General features: G+C 44.2%; 1 protein-coding gene across 4 annotated transcripts in view; it reads left to right on the forward strand.

Annotated features, from left to right (window-relative positions):
* The window catches only part of TMEM132D (transmembrane protein 132D), a 190,925-nt gene that overhangs the window by 44,137 nt on the left and 119,107 nt on the right, over positions 1-27,681 (forward strand). For 3 of the 4 annotated variants that reach the window (XM_085075363.1, XM_085075365.1, XM_085075364.1), the window contains exon 2: positions 1,670-2,558. In XM_085075363.1, coding sequence (XP_084931489.1) covers positions 1,670-2,558 — 889 coding nt within the window. The remainder of the gene's footprint in view (positions 1-1,669; positions 2,559-27,681) is intronic. The other variant, XM_085075366.1, reaches the window with a different exon arrangement.

The following is a 27,681-nucleotide window of genomic DNA, read 5'->3' on the forward strand; positions in this document are numbered from 1 at the left end:
CTGAGGAGCTCAGCAGCACAAGGGGTGGACAGGAGAGCTCCAAACCATTTGGGGCTGGGAGAAATCTTTCTTGGAGGAAAATCCAGAAAAAAAATTCTTCAAAAGCTTTATTTGCTCTCACTGAGTATATACAGAAAGAGTGGGAGCTGAATGCTGAACAGACTAAGGCTAAAATGAAGGGTGGCTTTGTGTGCAAAGAAGTTCTGCAATTTACTCTTTATTAAATATGATCTTTATCCAAGATCTGAGATGGGTTTGTCACCTCTGGGGGATCAGAGCACTGCAGGTGAAATTTTAGTGCTCCTCCAGTCTCCCATGTTGATGTGTGCTGTGGCTATTTTCCTCATTCTTCAGATAGTCTTTATTTCCAGTCCTTGGGGATTTGAGTAGAAATTAATTAAACTTTTAAAAGCAAGGTTCAGTCGTTTATTGGAAGAGGAATTTCACTTTTTCAAGATGGGAAGATCCATGCCAGTAACTGGCATCAGTTTAGGCCACTAGAGTATTCATTGAGCAAATAAATATTTAGGTCAGATGCCAAACCAAAAATAAAGACTACGAAAGCATTTGTGAATTAGAGCTTGAGAAACTGGGTTGTCTTTGAATGCCATCTGTGGCAAGCCTTTGTCCCCTTTTTGAATAAGGGTAAGGATTTGAATTTGCTGTAGGGGAAGAAAAGCAATTTATTTCATAATTAGGGTGGAAGATGTGAGCCCCAAGGTCAGATGTTCAAACAGAAAAGGTGATGCTGTATTTGCATCTGTATTTTTAAACAGTGTATGTCTGTTCTTTGGGACTGCCAGTTCCTAGAAAGGATGCAGAGCTCATTCTTTACAGGCTGCCTCAGGTAATTGCTGGATGGCACAGTTGAGATCAGTACCCTGCAGCAGGAGAGGCTCAGTGGCATTGAAAGTGTTCTTTCAGAGTGCAGTGGTGTGCAGAATCCACAGAGTGCAGCTGAATTAAGGGACAGTGTAGGGTTAGGCAGCAACGGTGGCATGAATCCTGATGGTGATTTACAGAAAAATACTCTATTTGTGGTAAAGGGAAATAGAAGTGACTCCAAAGTGGATGCAAATGCAGCTCCTTCTGAAGTCCTCTAGCACCACAGTGATGTAAAGGAGCTGCTGTGTAAATGGTTATTGTGATAACTAGTTCTGAAGTGAGATTCAGCCTTGTGCAGGAAAGCATTTGGAGTCCATGATACTGCTCAGAGTGCTGAAGAGAAGGTTGGAGTGAACTCTGGGTGCTCCATTTGCACATTTGATGGGAAGCCATTGCTTTCCTGTACAGGTGGAGCTTGCTGCAATGATCAGGTTTATTTTTTGAGATGTGCCTGTGCAGTGATCTGGGCTTGCAGGTGCTGATGGCTAATTTTGCTCTCAGGTAATAAATGTCTATTGCAAGTGAAGATGTGACCTTTGGCATGTGCAAACCTACACAAGCTACTTTTAATCTGGCTGTCATGCAGGATGTGTCACAAAGCATTGTTTTCCAAGCTGATGAGGTAAATCATCATCTCTCAGCTCCCTCTGCATGGCCTGGTGATGTTTACTGCTTTATTAATCCCAGCTGCAGCACTGTCCAGCCCCTCAGCAGAGTCAGCAAGGTTTATATCACAGTATGACTGGAAGATCTGATCTTTTAAACTCTCCTTTCCTTCCAACAGTGACCGAGAGCCGAGGGATCCTGGAGAGCATCCAGAGGTTTTCTTTGCTGCCCACCTACCTGCCTGTGACCTATCGGATCCACAACGCAGATGTTTCCTTCTTTCTCAAGGAAGCCAACCAGGATATCATGAGGAACTCCAGCCTGCAGTCCCGAGTGGAATCCTTTCTGATCTACAAATCCAAGAGACCTCCCGTACTAAACGCCAGCTATGGACCTTTTTCTGTTGAGCAAGCAGTGCACCAGGACTTGATGTTGACTTCAAACCCCTTTGGCTCCACCAACAAGTTCTCCTTCAACTGGAAGCTGCAGGCCTACATCCTGAGCCCCAAGATCTACCTGAGCAAGCCCAGGGTGCAGGTGCTGTTCTACATCGTGGGCAGGGACTGGGATGACTACAGCCCCGCGGAGCGCCTGCCCTGCCTGCGCGTGTTCGCCTTCCGCGAGACGCGCGAGGTGCGCGGCAGCTGCCGCCTGCGGGGCGACCTGGGGCTCTGCGTGGCTCAGCTGGAGCTGCTGCCCGCCTGGTTCAGCCCTCCCTCGGTGGTGGCTGGCAGGAAAAAACAAATGGAGAGGTCTGAGGGGAGCCCCGTGGAGCTTTACTACTCGATCCAGGCGGGCGATGAGCGAGGGGAGTGCGCCAAGGAGGATGTGAGGAAGAGCGCCGGGCTGCGCGCAGGGCGCAACGACATCGACGAGGCTGGGCCTCCCCTGCAGAGGATCGGCAGCGTTTTCCTCTACCAGACACATGCTGCCCCTGCTCTGGCTGAAATGAGGCTGGATGATAACATCGTCATCCAGTACACACCAAAGACTGTCAAGCAAGGAGACATTTTGACCTTCCTCGTGTCTGTGGCTAAAAACTCGACAGAGGAGCAGTTCACACTGAGGTAAGGCTGTTCTGTGGCTCTTTGGTACATTACTTTTTATTTCTCAACTCTTGGAAGTCACTTGCTCTGTATAAATTGCCCAACAGTCCATCAGTTGCTGCTCTCCAGAAATTGTACTGCAGTTGGCTGACTCACCGTTTCTCGTGGTGTTCAGTCCAGTGTTGTGTGAGTTGTGTGGGATATGACCTCTTGCAGGGAGAAAGGCCTTCTCCTGAAGCTGTCCTTCAAGGAATGCTTACAGAAATTGAGCTGGGAGAGCTGGGATGTGTCTGTGTACTGAGAGGAGATAACATCTAAAGTCTTGGGAGCTGCAGTCTGCAGCTCTCCTAACCTCTCACTGGACTTGTGCTGAGATTAATGAAGCTTAAACCTGCAGAGTTATGGATTGAAATGAGCAAGAATTGGGCATCTAAGTAGGATTCCCATGCTTTGGCATCTCTCCCCAGCTTGCTGTAAGCCTGGTTGGTATTACAGGGTGTTTGAGGTTCCTAAGTATTACTGATAGACCAAAACAATTTCTGAAAATGAAAAACCCAAGGGGGTTGTGGTTGGGCTTGGATGTAACATCAAGTACCACCTCAATTCCCCTCATCCTCCCAAGCACTGAGGTGCTGCAGGAGGAGCTCTCTGTAGCCACCAGGGGCTGATGAGTGGAAAATCCGTGTACAGAGATGATTTAGTTCTTTTATCCCTTAGCAGTGCCTGGAGCCACCTCTGTGGGAGCTGCAGGTAAATGTCACACTGGCTCTGGGGATCAGACTGACTTGTCTGAGGTGTTTGTTTTAGCAACAATGGTTGGTGCCAAAGCTCCCAAAACATTCCTGTAAAAGAGCAGCAGCATCACAGGAGGAGCAGTGAGCTCCCCACTTGTGCAAATATCACAGAGGCACCTCAGGTTTGGGGCTGTGCTGATAACAGCTCTGCTGCTATCAGCTTGGTGTGATGCTTGGTGCTGTCACTCCGAAATCACACCCTGCTAGGACCTGAGGGGAAATGCACACTGCTCTCTCTGCTGGTTGTACATCTCAGACTCCTGAAATCTCTGGGAAAGTCACTGAGATGTTTCTCCCCCCAGGGAGACTTGTGGGGATTTCTGGGGGAAACAGTTTGCCATTAAATCAGGACATTTTCCCTTTGCAAGTGTGTGATGTACAAACTGAATAACCTCAGCACTTCCTTGCTGACTCAAGGACAATTATTTCCTTTTCATCTGGTGAAGGACAAACACCTCCTCACCGCATCACTTTCTCATTTTCTGAGGCAATCTAAGATTTAAATTGTTTCCCGAGTGCTGATTTCAGGGCAGACAATCTGAGTTCCTCACAGCAAATGTTCAGGGATGTCTTTATTCTCTGTCCTGATGACTTTGAAGGGATCAAATCAGCAGACATGGAAACCTCTACTACATCTGAAGATTGGTTTAAATATAAACATTAAAACCATTTTTTTTAATCTAAAAGAGAATTAAGGTAAAAAGAGTTCATTGTTTTTGCTCTGTAGCTGTGGAGTCTTAGAAATCTCACTTCAAAGCATCTCTATTTCCAAGAGCTGTAATCCATTAAAAGTGGAGCTAGTTACAACCATGATAATTATGTTACATGTGGGTTTGTAAAAATTTCAAAACCCTTGCTTTGTTTAAATTCGGCACCTGAACTTTTAAAGGAATGCTTCTAAAATGAATTTTCTGGAACAAAAGGAAAAGCTGTGTTTGAATTGTAGTTTTTTCTTTTGAGATCTAAGGTATCATAAAACCAAAACAAGCTAAAAATAAGGTGGCAAATGCCAGTTCAAAATGAAAAGTGTGACATTCTTGTCTTATAAGCATTTGCTGTTAGCTTTTAAACAGAAACTTTTGTCACAACTTGCTGTTCCTCATGTTGCTGTTTGATTTTGGTTTCTCTTGACCTGCTTTTCTCAGAGTTCTTGGCTTTCAGAGTATAACCTGCTGCACTCTGAGTAGCTGTAATATTGTTTAATTGTTCTTTTAGACAGCCATTCCTCTCTTTGATCAGATCACAGCATCTCAAAGCCTTTTTGGTTGGTTTTTTGGTCAAAGTTGTATTTGTGTTCATCCCTCCATGCCATATTCTCCATCTATCTGGTTTCTTCTTATTCTGATCTCTCTGGTGAAGGAGAGATTTTTTCCTTTTTCCCCTCCCTCAACATAACTCTTAGGAGGAAAAAAGTATTAATTTTTATTTTGAATCAGTCCATTATCTTTCCAAGCTGTGCCTTGGCTGGCAGCAGGATGTGGAGCTGCATTCCCAAAGTGAGGCCAAGGGCTGCTGGCAAAATGCTTTTACCATTGCTTTTGCTCCAGTGGACTGGAAATGATGGTTTGAACAGATGGAAAATATACGATGTACAGGTCAAAAAGGAAGAAACAGACATGCCAAACAGCCAGAAGTAAAAAATTATTCACCACTACTGAGTATTTTTTGTTTCAGAACTATTATGTTTAGAGTAAACACAATCCCCTTTCTAATAGGAAATTATCTTCAAGGGGAACCTTCTGGAAACTGCAGAATCCTAAAAGATATAAGGAAAGGTGCCTCTGGTTTTTATCTTGAGCTTGTTCTGCACCAGGGAAGATTTAGAGGAGTGAATGTGAAACTGATGGAATGTTTTTAATTTTGTGGAAGAGCTGGACCACAAGAGCCAAGGTCTGGGTTTTGTTTTTTAATGAACTGGAGAAATTAAAAGTATTTGTCTTGACTCTGTATGGGTGTGAGAGTCAGAGGGAAGGCAGGAGATGAAATATAGATGATTGGTAAAAATGGAATTTCACTGTAGGTTGTGAGCTTGGAGTGGAGCACTGAGCCTTAGGAAACTGGGGGATTTCTCAGCTTCATTCAACACTTGCTTCCCTTTTTCACCTCTTTTTCACCTTTTCAAGTGCTGCTGGCCAAGGAAGGCTGAAGGTTCTTCTTCCTTCCCATCTGGGCTGAAAGTTTCCTGAAGTTCATAGAAAATATTCCAGTTTTGCTGTTTTTCTCCAATTTCATGATACACGAATTGGAAACTGAAACTGAAATGAGATCTTTGTTTGAAATGTTTTGCTGAGAAAGGAAAACATGAAATATAATTTCATGTCAGTCCTGCCAAATGCTTCCAGCAGTTAAAGCCTCAAAGCTCTGGTGTTGCACAACTGCAGTTCCTGTTTGCAGCAAACCCAAATTCCTGCTGCTTATTAACTCTGTGATGTTAAATACATTATAATCAATATGTGCTCAGATGTCAGAGTTTCCTGAGCTTAGGAACATGACTTTCCTGGATCCACACTGTACATAAAGTTCTTTTTTTATTAGCATTTTTTTTGCAGGGTCTAATAAACATAACCTTCCATTTTGTTTTAAAGTCAACAGGATTGATGCTTTCTGCTTGCACTCTTTTAAATGTGCTTTCCTATTTCTGGAGATGAATCAGCAAAGAAATTACAAAGATAGAATTGCCTTAAGCTACTGAGTGTCAGGCCTAGATATATAAATGAGTGAAAAAAGCAGCAGCTTTTTAATTTTTTTTACAATTATTCAATTTATAATTATCTTAGTGAATCCTGTGTGAGAAAAGGACTGAAGGTTGAAATAGAAACTTGTAAACTTTTTTTTTATAAACTCTGTCTGTGCTATTTCTGCATCTGTAAACCCAAGATGAAGGTTGGACATCTATAGGTACCAATTTTATAAACTTTTTTCTACGATTATTCAATTTATAATTGAATAATTATTATTCAATATTTAATAATTATAATTAAATATATATTTATTATTATTGATAATTATTATTCAATTATTATTATAATTATAATTAGTGAATCCTGTGTGAGAAAATGACTGAAGGCTGTAATAGAGACTTCTAAACTTCTAATTTTGGGAGAAAAGTTGCTTTTTTATAAACTCTCTCTGTGCTGTTCCTGCTTTTGTAAACCCAAGATGAAGGTTGGACATCTGTAGACACCAATTTGATAAACTACTGAGAGCCTCAGTGGTTTCTCTCTGGTGTTTTTGATGTTTTCTCTCTGATGATAATTGTGGAGATGCAGGATGAGTGTGAAACTGCAGCAGTGAGCAAGCAGTGCTTATTGATAATTGGGAGAATTTCCCCCAAAAGGCCCCTAGAGTTTGTCAGCTGAACTTCTGTTATTTTGTGTTTTATCTAACAATCAATGGATAATAACCCAGCAAACATGGCAAAGGCTGCAGAAACACGAGGGGAGCAGAGTGGAGATCATTAGTGCTCCATTTGTACAGCAGGGAGATTTGAACAGCCTGGCACTTGCTCACATTGCTGGGGGAATCAAATCCTCTTCTTGGTGCTGAAATAAATCATATTGCAGCAGCAGAAACCATCAGGGAGTGAGAGGTGCTCAGGAGGTTACTAAGCACACACTCTGGGATGAGATGGGCTTTTCTCAAGGGTTGGGATTCTTTCATGCTGCCCCAACCCTGAATTTGTACCTCCTCTGCAGATGGAAAGGAATCCAATTGTACACTTCTTAATTCCTCCTTCTCCAGCTCTGGTTCTGCCATTCAGCTCCTTCCACATTCTGGTTTAAAGCTTCTCAAACCTCCTCAGAACTGATTCCCCTGCCAGCCCTACCTGACCCTGTGGCCAACTCTGGCCAATTTAAAACCTGGCAGAGAAGAGGAATTATAAAAAAACCCAAAAACCCCAACCCTATAATCTCTCTGGTTCTTTTGAAACACAACCTGTGAATTGCAGCTGTTTCCCTGCTCAGTCCTGATGTAAAAATGAATTTAATCCTTGTCTGTGGATTCTCTGTCTTGCACAGAACAGAGGAGAGAATTTACAATTTCCCCTTACTGGTTCTTTCTTCAGCTTTAAAAAACCAAAAGGCTTCTCTGGCAGGCTGTTTGTTTTTCTGCTGCTGTACAAGTAGGAATTAACTTTCATAGCCTGTTTACGAGCTAGTCAAGCAAATATAATTTTCTCCATCTTGTGGATGGCAGAATAGCTTTGCTGCCCTCCTAAGTGACTTGCTAATGGCCCAAAATTGTCAGCAGCAGTGTGGAGACAAGTGCCTGAGAACTACTGACTTTAGGGCACTCGATTGCCTTCTGCTGCACTTGCAGATTATATTGAGAAGGGAAGAGTTCCTTCTGTTAAAGTTATTCCGTTTCTATTCCAGTTAACATCCTCTCTGTTTCCTCTCCTGGTCACCTGGTGACTACTAACATCTCTTTGACACCAAAGCTGCACTGTTTGGAATTGCACTACTGGATTTTTGTTTTTCAATCTGTTTAAAAAGAATCTGATCTAATACTCCAGAATTATCATTCCTGCTGTGAGGTTTAGCAAGGGAAAGCTATTTTTTCAACATAACTCGTTAAATTAGGGAGCTGAAGAACATTAGCAGAAATCAGCTTGATTGGAGCTGGGAAATACAGGATTTTTGTGGTGTTTTTGTTGGTGGTTTGGTTAGAAACAGGGAGGTTTTAGGGCACCACAAATCCCCCAGTGTGTGGAGTCAATGTCCAAGAGTGTTATTTTCTTGCTCTTTTTATCTCTATTTTGGTGGCTGAGTATGTAGAACATCCTTGTAAAACCTTTGGGTTAAAGAACTTCCTTTGTCTTCCTCTAATATTCTAGTAAAACATGACATTTCATCCTGGTAAGGATTTTTCCTATTTCCAGAGTACTTTTAAAAATAAAAGCTAAGTACATCGAGGAATAACACTTTTAATGGGAGAGAAAGTAATCTCTGATTTGAAATTATTGAAATTGCTTGAATTTTCAGTGTTTCTTTCACATTTTTAAGGGAAACATTTATCCAGGATGAACACACTCACATGAAATGCATCAGGCAATCTCAAAGTGCATTTTTGATCACAAAATAATTGGAACTTTAGTTTCCCACTTCTGATGGCAAATCTGAGCTCTTTTAGGTTTTTGATGTTATTACTTAAAGACACAGATCTGGCAGATCCTTGTTTCACCTGTGTGAAGCCACAGGAATAAATTATTCTGTTGTTTTATCAGGTTTGTCTGATAAAATAACTTCTCAGAGCAGTTTTCTCTCTCCTGGTCCATCCTGCCCTCCTGGTTCCAGCCCTGAGAAGTGTTTCCCACCAAATCCTGAAGCCTGAAATAAATCCTGACTGCCCAATTTAACTGCATTTCTGTTTCCTGGCTTTGCACCTCTCCCTCCTGGTTCTGTTCCAATGGCATTTCCCAGTTTACTGCTCTGCAGTGTGTTTGCCAAATCTCTTTTTTCAGACTATTCCATCAACCCTCTCTTCCCATGGCATGGAAATCCTATGGAATGGAGGGAATGGAGCTGCAATTACAAAATCAATTTTTTGGGTTTTTTTTTTTTTTTTTTTGGTGTTTTGTTTTGGTTGATCTCCTCAACCCCATCCCAGAGAATACCAACAGTAATAGCCTGGGGTGACATTTCATTGCACAAAATAATTGATCAGGAGTGTATTATAGCAGACAGAATCTGATCTAAATCTGTAACAGCTTCAAAGATGAAACTGAACCCTGGCTGGGAAGGCAGAAGGTTTGCCTTTGGGATGTTAGAGCTGCACAGCTGAGATTTTGGGGCTCATTGGCTGAACTGATGGACACTTGGACACTCAGTGGAGATTGTGGATGTCTCTGGGAGCTTCATCACTGAAACACAGGATTAGTGAGCCATTGGTGTGTGATATACTATTAGCACTGAGTACAGGGGAGGGTTTGTGTCCTGCATTGTGACAGAAGGTGACAGATCTGGAGCTGATGTCCAAATCTGAGTATTCTGTGTGCATTGGGTATTTTTGATTGATCTTTGAGTAAAAGTTTTTACATTCTTGTGTTCTCCAGGAGCAAAAGGGCAATTTTCCCATGTTCTAATGAGGACAGGGCAGTGGGTTTAGTACACAAAAGCTGTGCTGGGCAGCTCAGCCTGTGCAGATCAGTGTTTGGTGCACTGATGGCAGAATGGAGCTCTCAGAATGGGATGGAGCCACTTGAGTGCTCTCTGCCTGTCTGGGGTTGTGCATTTGGCTGATGGAAGCAGCAAAGACATCTGAATTAATGGAGGGACACTTTATTTTCCTATTTTTTTTAAACGGTGGTCTGTGCATTCCTGCCTCAGTGTGCCTGGTGAGCTCTGGTGCAATGTGCTTTGCAAAGAATTATCAACAGAAAGATATCTCTATAAATCTTTAGATCTAATGCCTGAAAGCTCTGAAGGGTTTGGGTTTAGGGATTGTCATCTCTTTGAGGAATTGCCTGTTGCAAGTATTCATTACTCAAGCTAAGAGATACTGAAAATGGCTTTAAATCACCTGCTGGCTTTTTCCTTCCTTGTTTGCTTTGTTTGTTATTTTATTTCAGGATAGGATTTCTTGCATTTAGGTCCTGAACTTTGGGTTCATCTACAAAGGCTTTTTTCCCTCTGCAGCTAGAAATGCTAATTGGCTTTGAGTTACCAAATAAAAATAAATGAATTCTATGTTGAGATCCTCTTTCTAACTCATGGCTGTGCTCTAGATTTAGCAGGCTCAGTAATTGCTTTGCCAGCCTGTAGGTTGGAGCAATCTGTAAAACTGAAAGCACAATGTCAGTCATCCCCAGCTGAAGGGATTTTTGTGGACAAATTTGAACCCAGAAGGGGAAAGTCAATTTTGAATGTTCCCAGTGTGGTTCAGAGAGGTGTTTAAAGAACCATTCATGCCTTCAGAGGAAGGGAAGGAGGGGAGCTGGGTGTGCATTGCTGGACCAAGAGAACAAACATCAAACTGTGGCAAGGAACAAAATCAACCTGTAATGAGTTTCAGCAAAAGCAGCTATTGATTGGCCTCTTCCATTTTTCCTGGCTCTCTTTAACTAAAAAAGTTAAAAATTCCCAAAGTGAGATACCTGTGGAGAAAAGCTTTATGTGTGGCTCTGAGATCTTTTAATAATTAGGTGGATAAAACCATTTGGAATACCTGAAAAATGTCATTATTGAGCTGGAGATGTTTAGGCTTTCTCAATCACCTAGAGTTGGTGATACTTTTCAGCTGTGAGGGAAGATGGGAAGTGCTTTGCTGTGCACTTTTTGGGAAAAAGAGACTTCAGATGTCAGTTTGGGAAGGGTTTAAAATAGAACTCTGTTCACCACGGGCTTGCAAATGGGTGAACTAGGAGCTAACTGAATAAATCAGTTGGCTGCAGGGAAAGAACTGCGAGAGGAAAAGGAGGAGGGAAGGAGGAAGGGCATTCCCCAAGATAAATTAACATCTGTGAAAGAAGACACTTCTAAATGTATGCTAATGGGCCAAATGTTTCCATATTCAATTAAGTAATAAGTCCCGAGTTGGCAATATCATCCCAAAACATTCATTTAGCGAGGCAAAGCTCCTCTGGGATGGCAGAGGCACCATAATGAACTGATGTGGGCAGTAAGACATGGTAATGCCTCCTTCACAGGGAATTACCACTTTCATAATGCAATTTGCAACAAGAATTTAGTTGTTAGAAGAGTTTTTTCACCTCTTCATTATGACAGTGTAATTATGACTCCTGTGGCTCAGAATAATTTGGAGAGGAGTGAGTTAGCAAAGCTTTTGTTCTGAGTGTTCTCAGGCACTTTGAACACAGGACCAAGGGCTGTTCTCTGATAAATAATAATCAAATGGAGATTCACACAGGACAGCAGCCTACTTGGAGCTGATCTCACCCTCCTTCCTGCTCCCACCTCTGTTCTTCTTGCTGTGTATTATTTATTGATTTGTTTAAAAAGAATCAGCCCAGTTCAACACTAACTGCACCAAGCTCTGATGGGATTTACAGATGTTGATTTACAGATGTTGATGCAGCTGTAGAGAACAGGCAGTGTCACCCAAAAACCTGTTCTGAGTGTGTAGAGCTGTCTGGAGCTGCTGAGTGGAGGAGTTCAGGCAGTGAATACACTGAATTTTCTGTAGCCACTAACTGGGAACAAATGTCTCAATGCTCTGGAATTCCTTCCAGAGCTCCCTGCAGCTGCAGTGAAGGATGTTCCAGTGGCTGCCCAAAGCCACAAGCAATGGACTGAGTCATTGTCTAGCTGGCAGAATTCACTTTAGCCTTTGAACTTGGAGTGCATTAGGGCATGGAGATGATCCTCATGTTCTGTGTCCCTCTGCTTGTGTTCAGGTTGTGTCTGTTTTCACTGCTGGAATAACTGCTCTGAATAGACTCCATGTCTGTCTGTTTGTTTTCCTCCCTCCCTTGTGTCAGGAAAAGCTGTAAGGATGGCACTGGGCAGGGACTGCAGTGCCCTTGGCAGACAAACTCCTGGCTGTGATGTGCTTCTCTCATTTCTCTGAGAGATTGGCTGTGTGTTTGTTTCTCAAGGCAGGATTGGCAAAATCTTCTTTCAGTTATGGCAAACTTCTCACCTGCACAGTGTGGCAGCTCTGGCTTTCCCTAGCAGCTGAGCTGGATTTGCTGGAGCCTGGAAAGGTATCTCAGTTCAGACAAAAGCTCTCTGCTCTGGTGATCATTTTGTTCAAGCCTGGAATAAAGAGCTCCCATGGAATAACAGCAAGTCCTTACAGAGCAGAAACTCTAATCCATGCCAGGGATGTCTCCTGGTGGATCTGGATGTCACTTACCAAAAAACCCAAACAAACAGTGTGTATGAAGTGTGGAATTCATTCATAGAGGTGCTGAGAAGAAACTTCAGCAAAGTAGATGTTCTTTGGAGGACTCTATGAATATTCTGCTAAACGTGCCAGGAAGCTTTGGAAAAACTAGAAATTATGATTATCTGATGACTTAGAAATTATGGTTATCTGTTGACTTGTATTGCTTAAAGCTGAATAAATGCTAAGGCAGAAAAAAATTAGATAAGAAGGAATTTTGCACTTACAAGATTGATTTAATCTTTAGGTTTCATAGTGTTCTACAGACCATCTCTGACTGGATTTTGCAGCCAGGTGAGATGAAGCAAGAAGGAAATGTGAGGCTGAATTGCCCAGTGTGAAGTCTGCAGGAGAGTTTTTCATTTCCCCTCAGTGGCACTAGGATGCCTCCCAGCCTCCTGCTTGCTATATTAAACACAGGCAGGTTTTGAAGATAAAAAACATGGTCAGGCAATGCAGGAGAAATTTTTTCTCCTTTTGTTATTTAATAGACTCTCTTGCTCTGTTTGCCCTCTGAGGGAGCCAACAGATTTAATATCCAATTCCTCTCATCTGCTATCAGAATGCAAATGGGATGCCAGATGAATATTCTTTCAAGAATACTTAGCCTAATGGGCATGTAAAGGCTGGTAATTATCAGTTGTTTGTCTCCTCTTGGGTAATTGTTTTCAGTAATAGGTATGTGCCACACACTGGGACATCTTGGGGTGGCCAGGGGAAAATTCCAGGGGAGCTTCTCTTGCTCTTGCAGTGGGAACAAACCAAAAAATGCAACATATTCATTGCATTTGTTCCATTTTCAGCACCCTGTGAATACCAATTGGAATACCAGCTAAATAACCAAAATTTAGCGTTTAGCCACCTTTGATGCAATAGCTGTATCAACACTGACAGACTTTTCCATGATATCCCATCCAGGCAGGAATTCTGCCAGCAGACAGTGCTTGGTGGCTGATTGAGGAAGGATTTAACCATCAGTGTCTGACCCTCACAAGCACCACCTTGTACGGGAAAAGGCAATGAGTAAAACAAGAGAAATAACTCAGGTTCGTTAGTCTCAAATTTGGTAACAATGATAAAAGATAAAATAAATTAATGGAACAGCAACAAAGTAGAAGTTGAGCCATCAGCTCTCTCCAGCTGCATCATGATAAAGCCATTTGGAAGGAAACAATGAGTAAACAACGAGTAAAACAAGAGAAATAACTCAGGTTCATGAGTCTCAAATTTGGTAACAATGATGAAAGATAACAAAGTAGAAGTTGAGCCATCCTCTCCCTCCAGCTGCACCGTGGTAAAGCCATGTGGAAGAACAAACTATAATTTATCCTACATTCAGGGTTGTGCCCCAGGGATGACTGAGGTGGTGCTGGAAGAGCAAAGCTGCTGTTTCAACTCAGCTTTCCTCCCCCTGAGGCTGCAGCCATGAGAGGTTTATGGACAGAGAGGCTTTATTTCAGTTTTGGAGACATTTCTGGGGACTGAGGTGTTCTCCCTGGGGCTGAGTGACAGCCTGAGAGGTGGGAAATTCTCCCTGGCTTTGAAAATGCAGAAGAGAAGTCGCAGCATCACCTGGATTTGGCATTGCAGGAAGGTGCTGAGAGCTTCCCTGGAGGGCAGGTGTGCCAGGCTGGCTCTGAGTGCCTCTGGCAGCTCCTGGCTGTGCAAGAACTGCTGCTCAGGAATTCTGGGGCTGCTGGCAGGGCTGCTTTGCAATCCAGGAGGGACTCCTTCTGTCTAAAAGGAGCTAGACAGTCTAATTGAGCCCATAAAAGTAACTCCCCCATCACTCGCTTAAAAGTGAGGTGCAGTAATCACGGATTTTTCAACGGAGCAATGTAAAGTTGAAAATGAGCTGCAGAATGTGGTTTAAAAGCTCCATTTTCTGAGTGATTAGCTCTCAGTAAATCTGTGTGGCAGCATATGATCAGTAACCAGCCCAACTCCATTAGAATACTCTTATTTATGACTGACCAATATAGACTCAGCTGTCATCACTCCACTCTTGCAATCTGTTTCCTAAACAAAATCACAACTTAACCATATGCCTGACAGAATTATGTAGCAGCTTTAGTGTGTTTATTTTTCACTCTGCAGTGTACATCAGTCCACACTCAGTTTGGAATTCTGTTCCTTACTGCTGCTGTAAACTCAGCTGGGCCATTCACAGCCTGTGGGGATTCAGAGAAAAGGCGTTTAGAGGCAGATTTGTCCAGCGATGCTGCAGAGGAGGAAGCATTCAGCATCCTTGGGAGATGCATTGCCTTCCTTCCCAGCAATTACAGATTAAAGGTGGGAGATGGAGAGAAGGTTGTTTGATGTGCTCATCTCTCTTTTCCCCTCTTATTGGCAATCAATATTCCTGCCAGGATGAAACAGAAGCAGGTTGGTCAGATGGTTGGCTTCCCTTTGGCTCAGGCTGCATGAAAGCAGAGGTTGGGTTTGCTGCTCCTGTGACACAGTTATGGAATCTGTGCAGAATTAGTTATCAGCTGCTTGGGGGAATTAAAACCTGACTGGGCTCTGTTCAGAACTCAGCAAGATGCCACTCAGTCCGTGTGGTTCCTAGGAAAAGGTTGGCTTGGAGTCAAAAAATATATACAAACACAGAGAGAAGACGAATATATATATTTAAATTCCAATAAATGTGACTTCAGTACATGTCAGAATTGCTCTGTATCCCTTTGGAGCTGAAAAGTGAAGTTATTAAGCTGTGTTGTGATACCAACACATGATCTCCTTGGACCACAACTCCAGCCTAGAGTTTTTATACTTAGTGATTGGGATTTTAAAAATAGATTCATAAAGGGAAAGATTAATTGGGTGAAGTGACAATAATTTTAGAATAATCAAATGCTTATCCATACCAGCCCCAGTGCCATCTCCTCTCTGTTCCTCGGTGTGCACTGAGCCCTCCCTGCTTTTTATCTCCTCTAAATTATGTCCTCCTTGCATTGGCAAAAGTTGGACTTACCTCTGCTAAGCACTAATTAGTAACTACACGGCAAAGTCCTATTTTTAATGATGTGGTAACAATGCAGGGAGGATTGGACAGTGGTGTTAGAACAGATCCTTTCCTGTGCTGTGCCAGCTGCAGACAGCCCAGGGAGTGTTTGCAGTGAATGCAAAAAATAGAAGAATATTCTGTAATTTAGAATATACAGATCTGCCTGGGAAAAGGGAACTGCACAGGGACAGAGATTTGTGTGTTAGGTGAGCTCAGGGAAAGCAAATCACAGTGCAAAATTTTTACTTAGTTGAGCCAATTTTGGGAAGCTTTAGTCCCTGAAGAAGCTAACAGATGTGGTGACTCTCAGGGTTTAATAAATAAAGGGTGTTTTCTGTTTCCATGGGAAATTGATAAGATCAATTATACACATCTGGTTTTGAGAAGATTATTAAATTGTTCGGAGGTTTTACAAATATGAAGTAAGTTCTGGAAGTAATATGGCTAATTTTGAGATATATTATGGATGCTGAAAGTGTTCCCAACCTTGAATAAATCATTTCACTTATTTTTAACTACCTGTCTAGGAATCCTGAACTGAGAAATAGACAGAATAAATAATTTATTGTGCAGACCAGGAGCAAATATGTATATTATACCCTTTGATTTCCAAACACATCTTGCTGAGCAAAGCCTTGGGGTTTAATACAGCTTTGCAATATTCCCCAGTGTCTCAAAATAAACTTCTGTGCAGAACCTGAGCTCTCCTGAGCGCCCAGGGAAATCCAGGAGCAATTTCTAGCAATAGCAGTGAGTGGCAGCTTTGCAATCCAGTGCTCCCGAGTAAAAGCAGTTTCTGTTCTTCCAGTCCTGGAGCTGGTTTTGGGGAGGAGCTGATTTTGGGGAGGAGCTGATTTTGGAGGGGAGCTGATTTTTGGGGAGGAGCTGATTTTGGAGGGGAGCTGATTTTGGGGAGGAGCTGATTTGTGGGAAGAGCTGATTTGTGGGAGGAGCTGATTTCCCATCAGCAGCTCACAGGCATGGGAAGAAACTCCCGTTTGTATCAATGGCAACAGCCAGAATTTCTGATAGGAATTCTCAGTAAGCCAGAAAGAAATTTATGGACTGAGAAGTTCCTGGATAATTTTTTCTTTCTGTAGCTATTCCTTTCAAAGCAGCATTGCAGAAGTGCCCTGATAGACTGAGAAGTTCCCGATAATTTTTTTTTTCTGTAGCTATTCCTTTCAAAGCAGCATTGCAGAAGTGCCCTTTCCCTCACAGCCTAGCTGGCACCTGGTTTGTGTCACTGTCACTCCCCTGGCGTGGCAGGGCTGTGGTGAAGTGATCCCAGCTCCTCTCCCTCTCCCCAGAGTGAGTGATGGCACTGCTGCAGGAACATGGCATGCTGAGGAGAGCAGAGTCACTTCCTCTGCTGTCCAGCTGAGGGGACATTGTGTGCCCTGGTGGCATCAGGAGCCCAGCAGTGACTGAGGGATTCCAGCAGCTCTCAACACCCACCCAGCCTGAGGAGTTTTCTCTCTCTTGAAACTTCATTCCTGACCTCTGGAAGTCCCAGATCCTGGTGGGACTTGCAGCATCTTTGCTCTCACAGTGACTCCACAGAGCATGAAACTCAGAAAAGAGCATTTAAGGTATCTTAAATGAGCTTGAATGAGTTCTGAGCTGCCTGGTACCCAATTTCATTCACATCAGACAGTGAGATGAGAGCTGACAATTTGCATAGACACAGTAATTTGCAGAGGGCGTGCAGAAGAGCTTTTTAAATCCACGTGGAGTTAATGTCCTCAGCCTGAGCATGGGTAAAATCCAGCAAATTCTGAATTCTTAGTGCTTTTTTTCCCCTCTGACTCTCTTGTTTGCTCAAGTCCAATTATTTAGAACCAAAATACACTATTAGATCATGGGATAAACAGGCACACTTTGCAGCTGTGTTGGGCAATGAATGAACTTTTGAAAATGTGACTCTCCCATACTGTTGTGTTATCAGCAGAGTATGTGCTGCAAATAACATTTTGAAGAGCAGGTTTCCTGTTAACTCTGAAAGAGATGTGAATTATTGAAATAACGAGCTAAAGTCTTACTTTAAATTGCATTCTGTCCCCTTTAAGTTGTATTTTGCTATAAATTTCTGTTTTGTCTCGTTGCATTCAGCCATGTCCATCTTTCAGCAGGTAGTAGTCTTTTCCTGCTTTACCACTATTATTTAGCTTCAGTTGTAATGAATTCCAAGCAGAGCACATCTCAAGGCAGTTCCATGGCACTGATCAGAGCTAAAGTCTTATTTTAAATTGCATCCTGTTGCTTTAAATGATATTTTGCTATACATTTCTGTTTTGTCCAATGCTGCATTCAGCCATGTCCATCCTTCAGCAGGTTAGTATTCTTTTCCTGCATCACCACTATCGTTTAGCTGCAGTTTTAATTAATTCCTCACTCTGAGCAGAGCACATCTCAAGGCAGTGCTGATCAGGCAGAGCAGAACCAAACATGATAATTCCTTGATAAGGAGTGTCACACCCAGTGACCCACTTTCCAAATTCCACTCTCACTTTGCTCTGCTTCAAGGGCAAACTTAATGAACATTTGACATCATCAGGTAACTCATTCCAAGTGGATCTAGCAGAGCTTCAGCCCAGCTGCTGACACAGGTAGGGTTTCCTGCAGGAGCTGTTGGATTCTCCAGGCTGTCCATGGCTTCTCTTCCCTTCAGAGAGGTTTTCTCAGCCAGCTGGAATGGAAGTCAATGATTGCAGTCCCTGGGCTGGTGCAGAACATCCACATGGCTGCTGATAGCTCTGTCAGAACCTCAGCTTCCTAGAGGGAAGGTCTGCAAATCAGCCTTCAGGAGAGCCTGTCAGAGTTATTCCGTTTTATTTCTCTGTTTCTGTGTGTATCATTTTAGTAAATCTCCTCCAGCAGTCACTCCCAGACTACCTGGCAGATATTTTTGGAAGAAGAAAAAATTTCTTTATTGCTTATTCCCCATCCCCATGGGCTGGACAAAGAGGAGGATGAGACTTCAGTGACTGGTGGAGGAAAACTCTATTTTCCCAAAGTAGCCCTCTTAGCTCTCAAGGATGTTTTCAATATTAACAAATTAGGGATTCCTAAAGCACATTAGGAGGTTTTTGTCACCAAGATATGGCTGAATTACAAGCTTTGCCTTGGATTTTACACAATCCTAATGGACTGTAATCCTTGTAATACGGCAGGTTTGTGACTGAGATTACTAAAATATTTATCCCTGCTATCTTTCCTTTTGAATACATTTGTTTTCTATCTCTGAAGTGAAAGCAATGCATTGCCAGCAAACCAGAGCTGTTCCATCTCTAGTCTCTTATCAGCAGCCAGCACTGAAGCCAACAAGAAAGGTTGGGGTTTGAATAACATTCATTACACTGTTTTTTCCCTATTTCCTGACAAAGACAGCTCCAAGAGAACCTTTATACCCACACAGAGAGACTGATGCTTGCTGTTTTCTGTTTATAACCACCTTTGCTCCAACATCCCAACCCCACACTGCCCTGCAGCTCTGCATTGTCACCTTGGGTCCCCATGGCTGGGGCTCATCCTGCCCAGCCCAGTGTGCTGCTGAAGCATAAACTGAAATACTGCAGGGATTGTCACTCAGCCCTGTGGCAGGAGGCTGTTTTGGTGGCTGGTTTTGCTCTAAGCACGTGGGTCATGTCATCCCCAGCCTGCTCCCAGTGGGTCCTGCTGCCAGAGCTTTGTTTAATTAGTGTCTCTGCAAAGTGCCTCGAGTTGGAGGATTTGTTCAAAGGGCTGTGTGACACTCACAGAGCTCCCTCTGTTGTGGGCTGGAAATGAGGCTTCAAAGAGAGCTTGGTGGAAAGGAGCAGCGTGCAAAACGCCTGCAAAGTGCTCGTTTCAGTGCTGAATTCTCCATTGCCGTGTTTGTTGATTCATCCTTTACCTCTCTGCAGTTTGGGAACAGAGCAGTGATTTTCACTGTGCACTCGTTTTGTGCAGGAGGCATTCCAGCTACAGCTGGGAGAATGGTCTTTGTGAAGCAGATGTCTGCCTTTTCCCTCCCTCAAACTCATTAAAAGTCCCAAACCCACCGGAACAGTCTGAAAGGTGAGAGTGCTGTTGTGTCAGTGTGGTGTTAGCTGCTGTCTGATGTGTTAGAGAGCTCAGATGGGTTCTGTGGGTTTTCCAGTATTGTAAGTTCTAACCAAGTTATCAAAATCCCAACATGTATTGTGTTCTGGCAGCCTGAATGGCCCTGGTGTGGCACTGGGTGACAGAGGTGGGCTGGCACTTCTGCAGGGACCCTGATGGGAGCACAGCACACTGAACCTCTCAGAGCTGGTGCTGTGAAGAGAAATCTGCAGCCAAAGCCCAGGGCTCAGGGAGGGGAATTCAGGTGTTCAGAGAGACCTCTGCTAGCACTGGCATCCTGTTGGGAACAGTGGGGTTTTCATGGGTGACATCCAGGAGATTTCCTTTTTCCCTCCTCCTTTTTTCCTCCTCCTTTTTTCCTCCTCCTTTTTTCCTCCTCCTTTTTTCCTCCTCCTTTTTTCCTCCTCCTTTTTTCCTCCTCCTTTTTTCCTCCTCCTTTTTTCCTCCTCCTTTTTTCCTCCTCCTTTTTTCCTCCTCCTTTTTTCCTCCTCCTTTTTTCCTCCTGCTTTCCTTTTTCCATTTTTTTTCCTTCCTGGAGTTTGTGACAGCACATCCACTTGGCAAGAGCTGGGGACTCAATTGATCAGAGCAATCAGCTCAGCTCTGAGCAATCAGCTGCTGGGATTTTTTGGGGTCTGAGTGATGCCCTAATCCCTGGGCAGACTGTTCAATTCCTCCTTCCCATCCCCACACAGCTTTCCCAGGCTAAAGGGCAGCGCTAGGCTGAGCTGTAAAATCCTTACAGCCTAATAGGAGAATGGGGATTCCTCAAACTGTGCCTCACATTGCTGGTAGTTTAAGGAATGAGGGAAAAGTCAATGTTTGACAAACTGAAATGGTGAGTTATTTTCCTGGGCTGCTTTTCTGCAGGTTTTCTCTCTCCATCATGGTTTCTTCAGCCTTGTTTTCATCACTCTCAGCACTTCATCATCCAGCCATTGTGTTGATGTTTCAGCTACCTGCTAAAACAGCTTTTATTCTGGATTTTCTTTCATTTGTCCCACCAGCTGGCAGGCAGGGATACAACCCTATTCCTTTCAGACACAACTGTCTAGTGGTCACTTCTTCCTCGGGAATCGTAAAAAGTAGCAAATTATTCAGGGTGTGAGTGATTTTGGATTGCTGCTGGGCTTTTGCTGCAGAAGTCAAAAAATGTCAGTCCTTGCCACAAGTGACATTGCTGTATGTCTGCTCATTAAAACATTTGAAACCCTCTTTTCAAAAGAGAAAAGTGGCACCTGAAATCTTGATGAATTCAGCCTGCTGTCCAAAGCTATGAGGTTTTAATCCAAAGGAGAAGGAAAATGCACTTTAATTCTTGCCCAGTCCATGGTTTAAGTTGCCATGTTCTCTTCCATGGTGTTTAACTCTGAGCTCTGGTGAAGCACAGTGGGTTTTCTCACCCACTGCAGTCCCACAGGAGGGTTGGCAGAACATTGGGATGGTGTGACAAGAAATCTCTCACTCCTCACCTTGCTGATATTGAAATGCACAAATAGAATAAAGCAGTCCAGGGATATGCATGAAGTTCGAGGCTGAGAGGACACATTGTTATTTTTTCAGGATTTATATGTGGAGAGGATTACCAGCTGCCTTTGTGTTCCTGCAGAGTAGCTCTGTGTTGGAGAGCAGTCAGCAGGGAGGGTTTTGTGTTATTCCAAGTGATCTCTTCTTGCTTGGATCAGCCAAGCCTTTTTCTGTGGCTCTTCCAAGATGAAAATCCCAACCATAACTGTGCTCTGCCACACTCTGGAGTTAACTGCTGCAGCTGGATCCTGACAGCACTGCGTTTACCCTACACTGAGGGCACAGAATAATTCTGAGCAGTGTCATTTCTGTATTAATTGAACTCCCTTCTGCATCGGTGGCCTCACTGAGCTATTAGGCTTTGCCTGCAGCAGAGCTCCTTGCTGCTATTTAGCAAATGTGGCTTTGGTAACTACTCGTGCAGATGACAGGAAGGTGGTTAAGTGTGTCAGGATGGAGGTACAGTGTTCAGCCTGGATTTTATGTGAATAACAAAAATCCCGGTTTGAATAGCTTAGTGAATATCTATTTTATGCCAACAGCAGCTCTTTGGAGCAGTGCAGGCTTTTTTCTCCATTGAAGAACCTGCAGCCTTTATTTATACACTTCCATTTTCTTTACTTAGACCTGGTTCTGTAAACCTTAAGGAATGTCACCAGAAATCAGAGGAATTGCTCCCAGGAGGGAGGAAATGCCTTTGCAGAAAAGGCTTTGCAGGCTCAGGCTTTTTGCAGCACAGACTGTCACATGCTGGATTTCTGTCTCTCAGAGGCTGTTCTCTGAACATCTGACATGCATGTCATTGAGTGAAGGACAAACAGCACACAGGGATGGGAATCCATGGCTCTTTACAGTTTCTGGCCAAGCTAATGTCATGTCCAGCCTGCTGCCAGTGGCTCCTGTGTCACCTCCTGGAGAGAGCTGCACGCAGGCAATGGATGAGAGAATGCCTGTGAAAGAGAGCTAAGTATTCACAATTTCTGTGATGTCCAGAAAATGATTTTATCTGCAGCTGTGAGAAGTTGCTAGGGAACAGAGCTAAGTCATTTTTGCTGATGGCTCTTGGTTAGCACTCTCCAGCAATGTTCCTTCCTCTCTGTGCTGCTGCTGCCTCGTTCTGCATTAGGATGTGACTTGGAAATACCTCAGCACTGTCCTGCTGGTGGAGTTTGAAATGAACTTTTTCGGAAAGAACATTTCTCAGTTCTCCCCCCAGCACCAACCCATTCAGCAGGAGTGCTGGGAGTTTCCAGGAGGCACTGGGAAGGTGGAAGGGCAGGTTCAGTGTGGAGCCCTGGGAGGAGCATTGGTGTGGCTCATTCTCTCCAGGAGAGGACAGGAGCATTTTTGGAGGTTCTTGGTGTTATTTGTGGTTGCTGATACATTTTAGCCTCAGGCTTGAAGCATTTGCTCTGAGATGGACATTCCTTGTGTGAGCTCAGCTGGGGGATTTCGGGTGGTGGCTGCTTGGTGAGTCTCAATTCCTGTGATTTTGTTGCCAGCAGCATCATTCCCTTCCAGCCTTGGGAAAAGGTCATTAACCAGGTCAAGGCTCTGAAGGAGTATCTGCATCCCTCCAAAAATTCTCTTCTTGTGTGACTTCAGAACAAGAGGCTCTGCTTTGCAGATAAACCAAAGGATTGGTTTGACCAACCCCATTCTTGGTCTATAGAGAGAATATAACTCCCTGTTTCTGTGGCTGTTTACTTTGGAGGATTCGTGCTGCACAACTCCCCAGTGTTTTCTTTATCCTGTGCTCGATGTTTTCAGCCAGCTGAAGTGAATCACAGGAATCTCCCACTTGTTGCTTTCCCACTCAGCATGAATGTATATATACATATATAAACACATAGAAATGTCCCTGCAGCTCCTGCAAACTGTTCTGCTCTTCTCCTCTCTTTGCTGCTCCACCTGCAGTGGATGAGTGGCAAATCCATCCCTGCTCTCATCTCCTGGGCTTTCTGCCTCTCTGGGGTGTCCAGCAGCAGCTTCACTCCCTGCTGTGGCTGCTGTTCCATGTTGGTTTTCACCTAAAATGGGGCAGATGGCACTTGGTTTGCTCTGCACGCAGTGCCCAGCGCTGTGCTTTGTTTTTCCTGTCTTTTCTTAAATCCAAAGTCTAATTTTAAAAAATTGCTGGTTGCACAAGCTGTGCTGTTAGCAGCTTTGCTGCTGTTTGGCCAGGAATGAAAGGGATGTGGAACACTGTTTGCTTCCTCACAGGCAATTTAGAGAGATTTCAGACCCTACATAATATTTTTTGCATTTATTTTGGAAACAGTAGTTTGAAGCAGTCCGTGGGGCTCCCAACCACTTTAAATCAGCAGGCAGCACTATTTATCTTTGCCTTTCATTTTTTGTAAGCAAACACCTTCCTGCACAGCCTGGAATACAGAAAGGGTTTGTTTTGCTCTCTCTGGCTGCTCAGTGGCTCATTTTCCTGCTGGGGAAGGTGATCTCCCTCCCTGTCACTGCCCTGTGCATCCTGAGCAGCCTGAGGATGAGGGAGCAGAGGTGGAAAACCAGTTGGTGACCTTTCTGTCACACTGGGAGCCCCAGGATGAGTCCTGCTGGGGTCCCTGGGTGGCACAGTGTGCTGGGTTGAGGTTGTACATCTCTGGAGATCTTTTTCCTGAGCTTGATGTAATTCAGGGTCTCACTGAGGATTTGGCTCTCTGGTGGTTTGTTTGGTGAGGAAATAGAGGGCAGAGCTGCAAACTCTGTATTTGTTTCTGCTTTAAATCCATTTGTATGCATCCTTTCCCTTTGGCTCTCCGGAGACTCGTGTGGTTTACATCTTGCACAACACGTTTTTAACAAGGACTTTGTTTTTGAAAGGCACAGGAATGCAGTGGGAACGTGTGCCATGTGTGCATGGATGTCAGTACATGCACCTGTGTGAGTGAACCCAAACTTCAACCACCACAGGCAACTTTGGCAGCCCATGAGATACATATTACAGAAAAATCTATTCTATTTAACTGCTGGTATGCACAATTCAACTTCTGAAGCCTAAATAGGTCTTCTGCCCTTTTGCTAATTAAATTTTGTTATAAATCCACCTGGGCTATGTTGCTGTAATATCTCCATTTGAATGAGGGTGGCTCAGTGTCTGTGTGGAATGGTTTTTACTCCTGCAATGTTAATTAGGTGGAGAATTTGTTATGCTTTGGAAAAGCTGCATTGCAAACCCACAGATAAACAGATTGATTTAATTTTAATCTGCTTTCATGGTGATGCATAATGATAACTGGTTTCTGTCTCACAGGGCTGAAAACCACAGCCCTTAATAAGAGTTGGTGGGTATATCACACAGCTTTAAATAGCTGATGCTGTGCTAGACTGCTCTCCATAAATTATTCTGACTCCATCAGTATCTCAGGGACTCCCCGCTCTCTTCTGCTGTGGATTTTCAATCAGTGAAACTATTAGTGTAATCTGGAGGAACTTGGAGGAATCTTCTCTGAAAACAACTGACAAGACTGGTTTGTACCTCAGGAATTCAGTGGGGAGAACAGAACAAAAAAACCTGCCAGAAGCCAGCTCTGCACATTAAATCTGAGCATCCAAACCTCACCTTTCGTAAGCCATGCCAAAATTAATTCTGGAGTTAAACTCAGAGGTTCAGGTGGCTGGTCTGAAGTGTCTCACTACATGACCTGGTTTTGTGATCTGCCTTTCCTGTTGAGCTGAGCTCAGTGCACTTCAGCTCAGCCACTTCTCAAACAGTTGGTTTAAACGAGCTCTTCTCAAACACACTTCCTTCCATTGAAAGAGTTTCGACTATAAAGGCTTTTTCCTGATGGGGAAATAACTTTTGGGTTTAATGGTCTAAATTCCTTCGGGGGTTCATGATGGATACAGATCCACAAAGCCTTTGTACACTTTGTTTTCATCTGCTCACAGCAAAGATGCCTCAAGTCTTACAAAGCAGGCTGAGTTCTGCCTGGTTCCTCAACAGCACACACATTTTAGTTTTGACTGATGTTCAAAGAGGCTCTTTCAAGCTCAAATTCTGTCCTATATTAGCTCCAGCCATAAAAAGCAATGAAACTGCAGAGGGAGGGAAAAGAAGAGAATGGCTAAAAGAATGAATAAAGTGTATATATTTAGCATCACCTTAATGTTGTACATAAAATTTGTACATAAAATTTGAGATGGAAATGCTGGAAACAGAAATTCCAGCCATCCTTCTTGCGCTGTGGAATGGTTAATTTGATTTAATCCACTCAGGGCTTCTCAAATGGGTATAGATTTTGGTCCAAGGATGGTTTTTCAGGGAGACTGGGAACACAAAGGGTTGGCTGTGCATTGAATTACCTCTGGGTTTTGTTTGCACGAGGAATCTTGGCTTCATGCTTCATCCCCATGCTGATCTCCAACATCCTTCATTCCCATCCCAGCTTTTCTGGCATTCACAAACCTGCCTTTCCTATGTTGTCTTCAATTCTGGCATTCCAAAATTAAGAAAAAAAATAATCTGTCCTGAGGTAAAGCCAGAAAACTTGCTGCTGTTTTCCATTGTTTTCTGAAATTTTCGTGCATTTGAATATAATTCCTTGAGCACAGAGGCCTCTGGGAGGGGAGAGGCTGTGAAACATCAGGGTGGGAATGTCAGACTGAGGTGTCCTGCTATCAAAACAGCCTCATCTGAGCCCCAGAATGACCTGAGCTGCTGTAGAGGATGAGTGCTCAGAATGACCTCAGCCTTCCCAGGGATCATTCTGCACCTGCCAGCAGCAGACATCTCCCAGGGAATTCTCTGAACAACCCACAGCTCAGTCAGGCCACAGCTGCTGTCTTGATTTGAGATCCCCTGGGAGCCTCTGGCTCCACACTGCCTGATTGCCAGCATGACATTTAATTCTGGTTTCCAGCCTGAGCCTGGCAGGTCTGTCAGCTCCTGGCTGGGTTTGCCCTTCAGCCCTTCTGAGCTCAGTGATGCTCCAGGGAGTTCAGACAAGATGTTTCCACCTTCAAGAGCTCTGGTTTGCTGTTGGATCAAGAGGTGCTGGCACTGCAGAGAGCCTGGTGAGGAGCAGCCCTGGCCCAGGCAGCACCATGGGCTCTGGGCAGTGAGCTGTGCTGGGAATTCCCAGGGTAGGACTGGGAATGTTTGCAGGTTTGGTGCAGGGAGTGTTTGCTGCTGACTCAGATCAGTGCACTTGACTCCCCAGTGGGTAAAAACTCACCTGATTTCTTTATTTCATGCCATGAGAAGCTGTGGTCAGATCCATTTCTGCTCATCTTTGCTTGTCTTTGGCTTGGAATGGGCTGGTGGGGAAAAGCCTCTCGCAGCCCTGCTGCTGTCCCTGCTGTCCCTGCTGTCCCAAGGAGGTGGAGTTGGCTGAGGAAGGGAAGCTGCCATCCTGCACTGCCCTGGGCTCTCCATGGCTGGGTTAAGGTCAGGCTCTGGGCAGCAAAAAACACTGGAGATAAACAGAAATAGAAGCCCCTTCTGGTTATTTCTGCAGTGCTTTGGGGACAGACAGTGCCAAGGCAAATCCAGAGGCCACAGTGGTGGCTGTGAGGTGCCTGGGAGCTCTCAGAGCTGCACCCTCTGCACACAATTCATCTGCCACCTCTAGGCACCGCTGGTGACAGGATGACAACCACGGTAGCAGGGTGTTAACAACCTCCCTTTTCTTCTCCTCCCTTTGATGTTGAAAGGAGCTCGATTGCTCAGAAGGACCATGAAGGTTCCCACAGATCTTTGCCCTGAGCACTTTAAGTAATAAAAAATGCACTTCAGTGTCACAGGGCTAAAGCATCTTTATGTAGAGCTGTTTAGGGTTGGATTGCCTGTTCATTCACGCTGGGCTGGAATGGGGATGGATGTGGGATGGGATATTTGTGAGTGATATGGGTGTGTGATGGGATATTTGTGTGTGATGTGTGTGTGTAATGGGATATTTGTGTGTGCTGGGATATTTGTGTGTGATATGTGCATGGTGTGATATTTGTGTGTGATGTGATATTTGTGTTTGATAAGTGTGTGCTGGGATATTTGTGATTTTATACTTGTGTTCAATATTTCTGTGCCATATTTCTGTGCCATACCTGTGTGCCCAGCAGGACCCTGTGGCAGTGAGATGCAGTGAGATGCAGGGGCAGCACTGTCTGTTCCCTGCACATCCTCAGCTCTGATCTCTCCCAGTGCCAAGGCCAAAGCTCTGATCTGTCCCTCGTGCCTCCCCAGCACACCCTGGTGCCATGGCAGGGCTCTCAGCAGCAGTGGAACGCTGCTATTCTCACCAGCCAGCTGTTCCACTTTACCCAACACTTAAATAACAATTTCACAGCCATTGCAGTAATGCCACGGGCTGAGCTGAGTGCTAACTGGCTGTAAACTGCAGGGACTGGGAGATGCTGCAGCAGACACTGTGATAAATGAGACAGGACAGTGCCTGCATTTTAATTGCAGCCACAGCCTCCTCTGTCACCAGAGTAAACACAGTGTTCAGTGGGTCATGGGATGGAATTGGGAATCGCTAGCTTTATGCACTGAGCTGATGTATTTCCTTGATTTCAGCTGTGTGATGTATTGATTCTGGGAGTTCCTTCTGTGGTTTTTCCCTTGCTCCTGCCTTCCCTCGATTTGTCCCCTGCCAGCACTGACGAGTTTGCAGGCCCTGGCGACTCCCAAGGGCTTTGTTTGCCGTGATTGATCTGGTGCAAGGGCTGAGCTGCTCAGGAGCCTGTGTGACTGATGGCAGCAGTGCTCCAGAGGTGACTAACAGCCAGCAAGGTGTTCAGCTGGACAGGCTGCTGGTCAGAGCAGAAACAACCCCAAAGCAGCCACGACTGAAATGTTCCTGGCTTTCTTTACTCCTCCCTACCAAACAGACTCTCCCAGTGCCCTGAT

The sequence above is a fragment of the Lichenostomus cassidix genome, chromosome 15, assembly GCF_008360975.1.
Source record: "Lichenostomus cassidix isolate B80296 chromosome 15, HeHo_3.0, whole genome shotgun sequence".
In the NCBI taxonomy this organism is placed as follows: Eukaryota; Metazoa; Chordata; class Aves; order Passeriformes; family Meliphagidae; genus Lichenostomus; species Lichenostomus cassidix.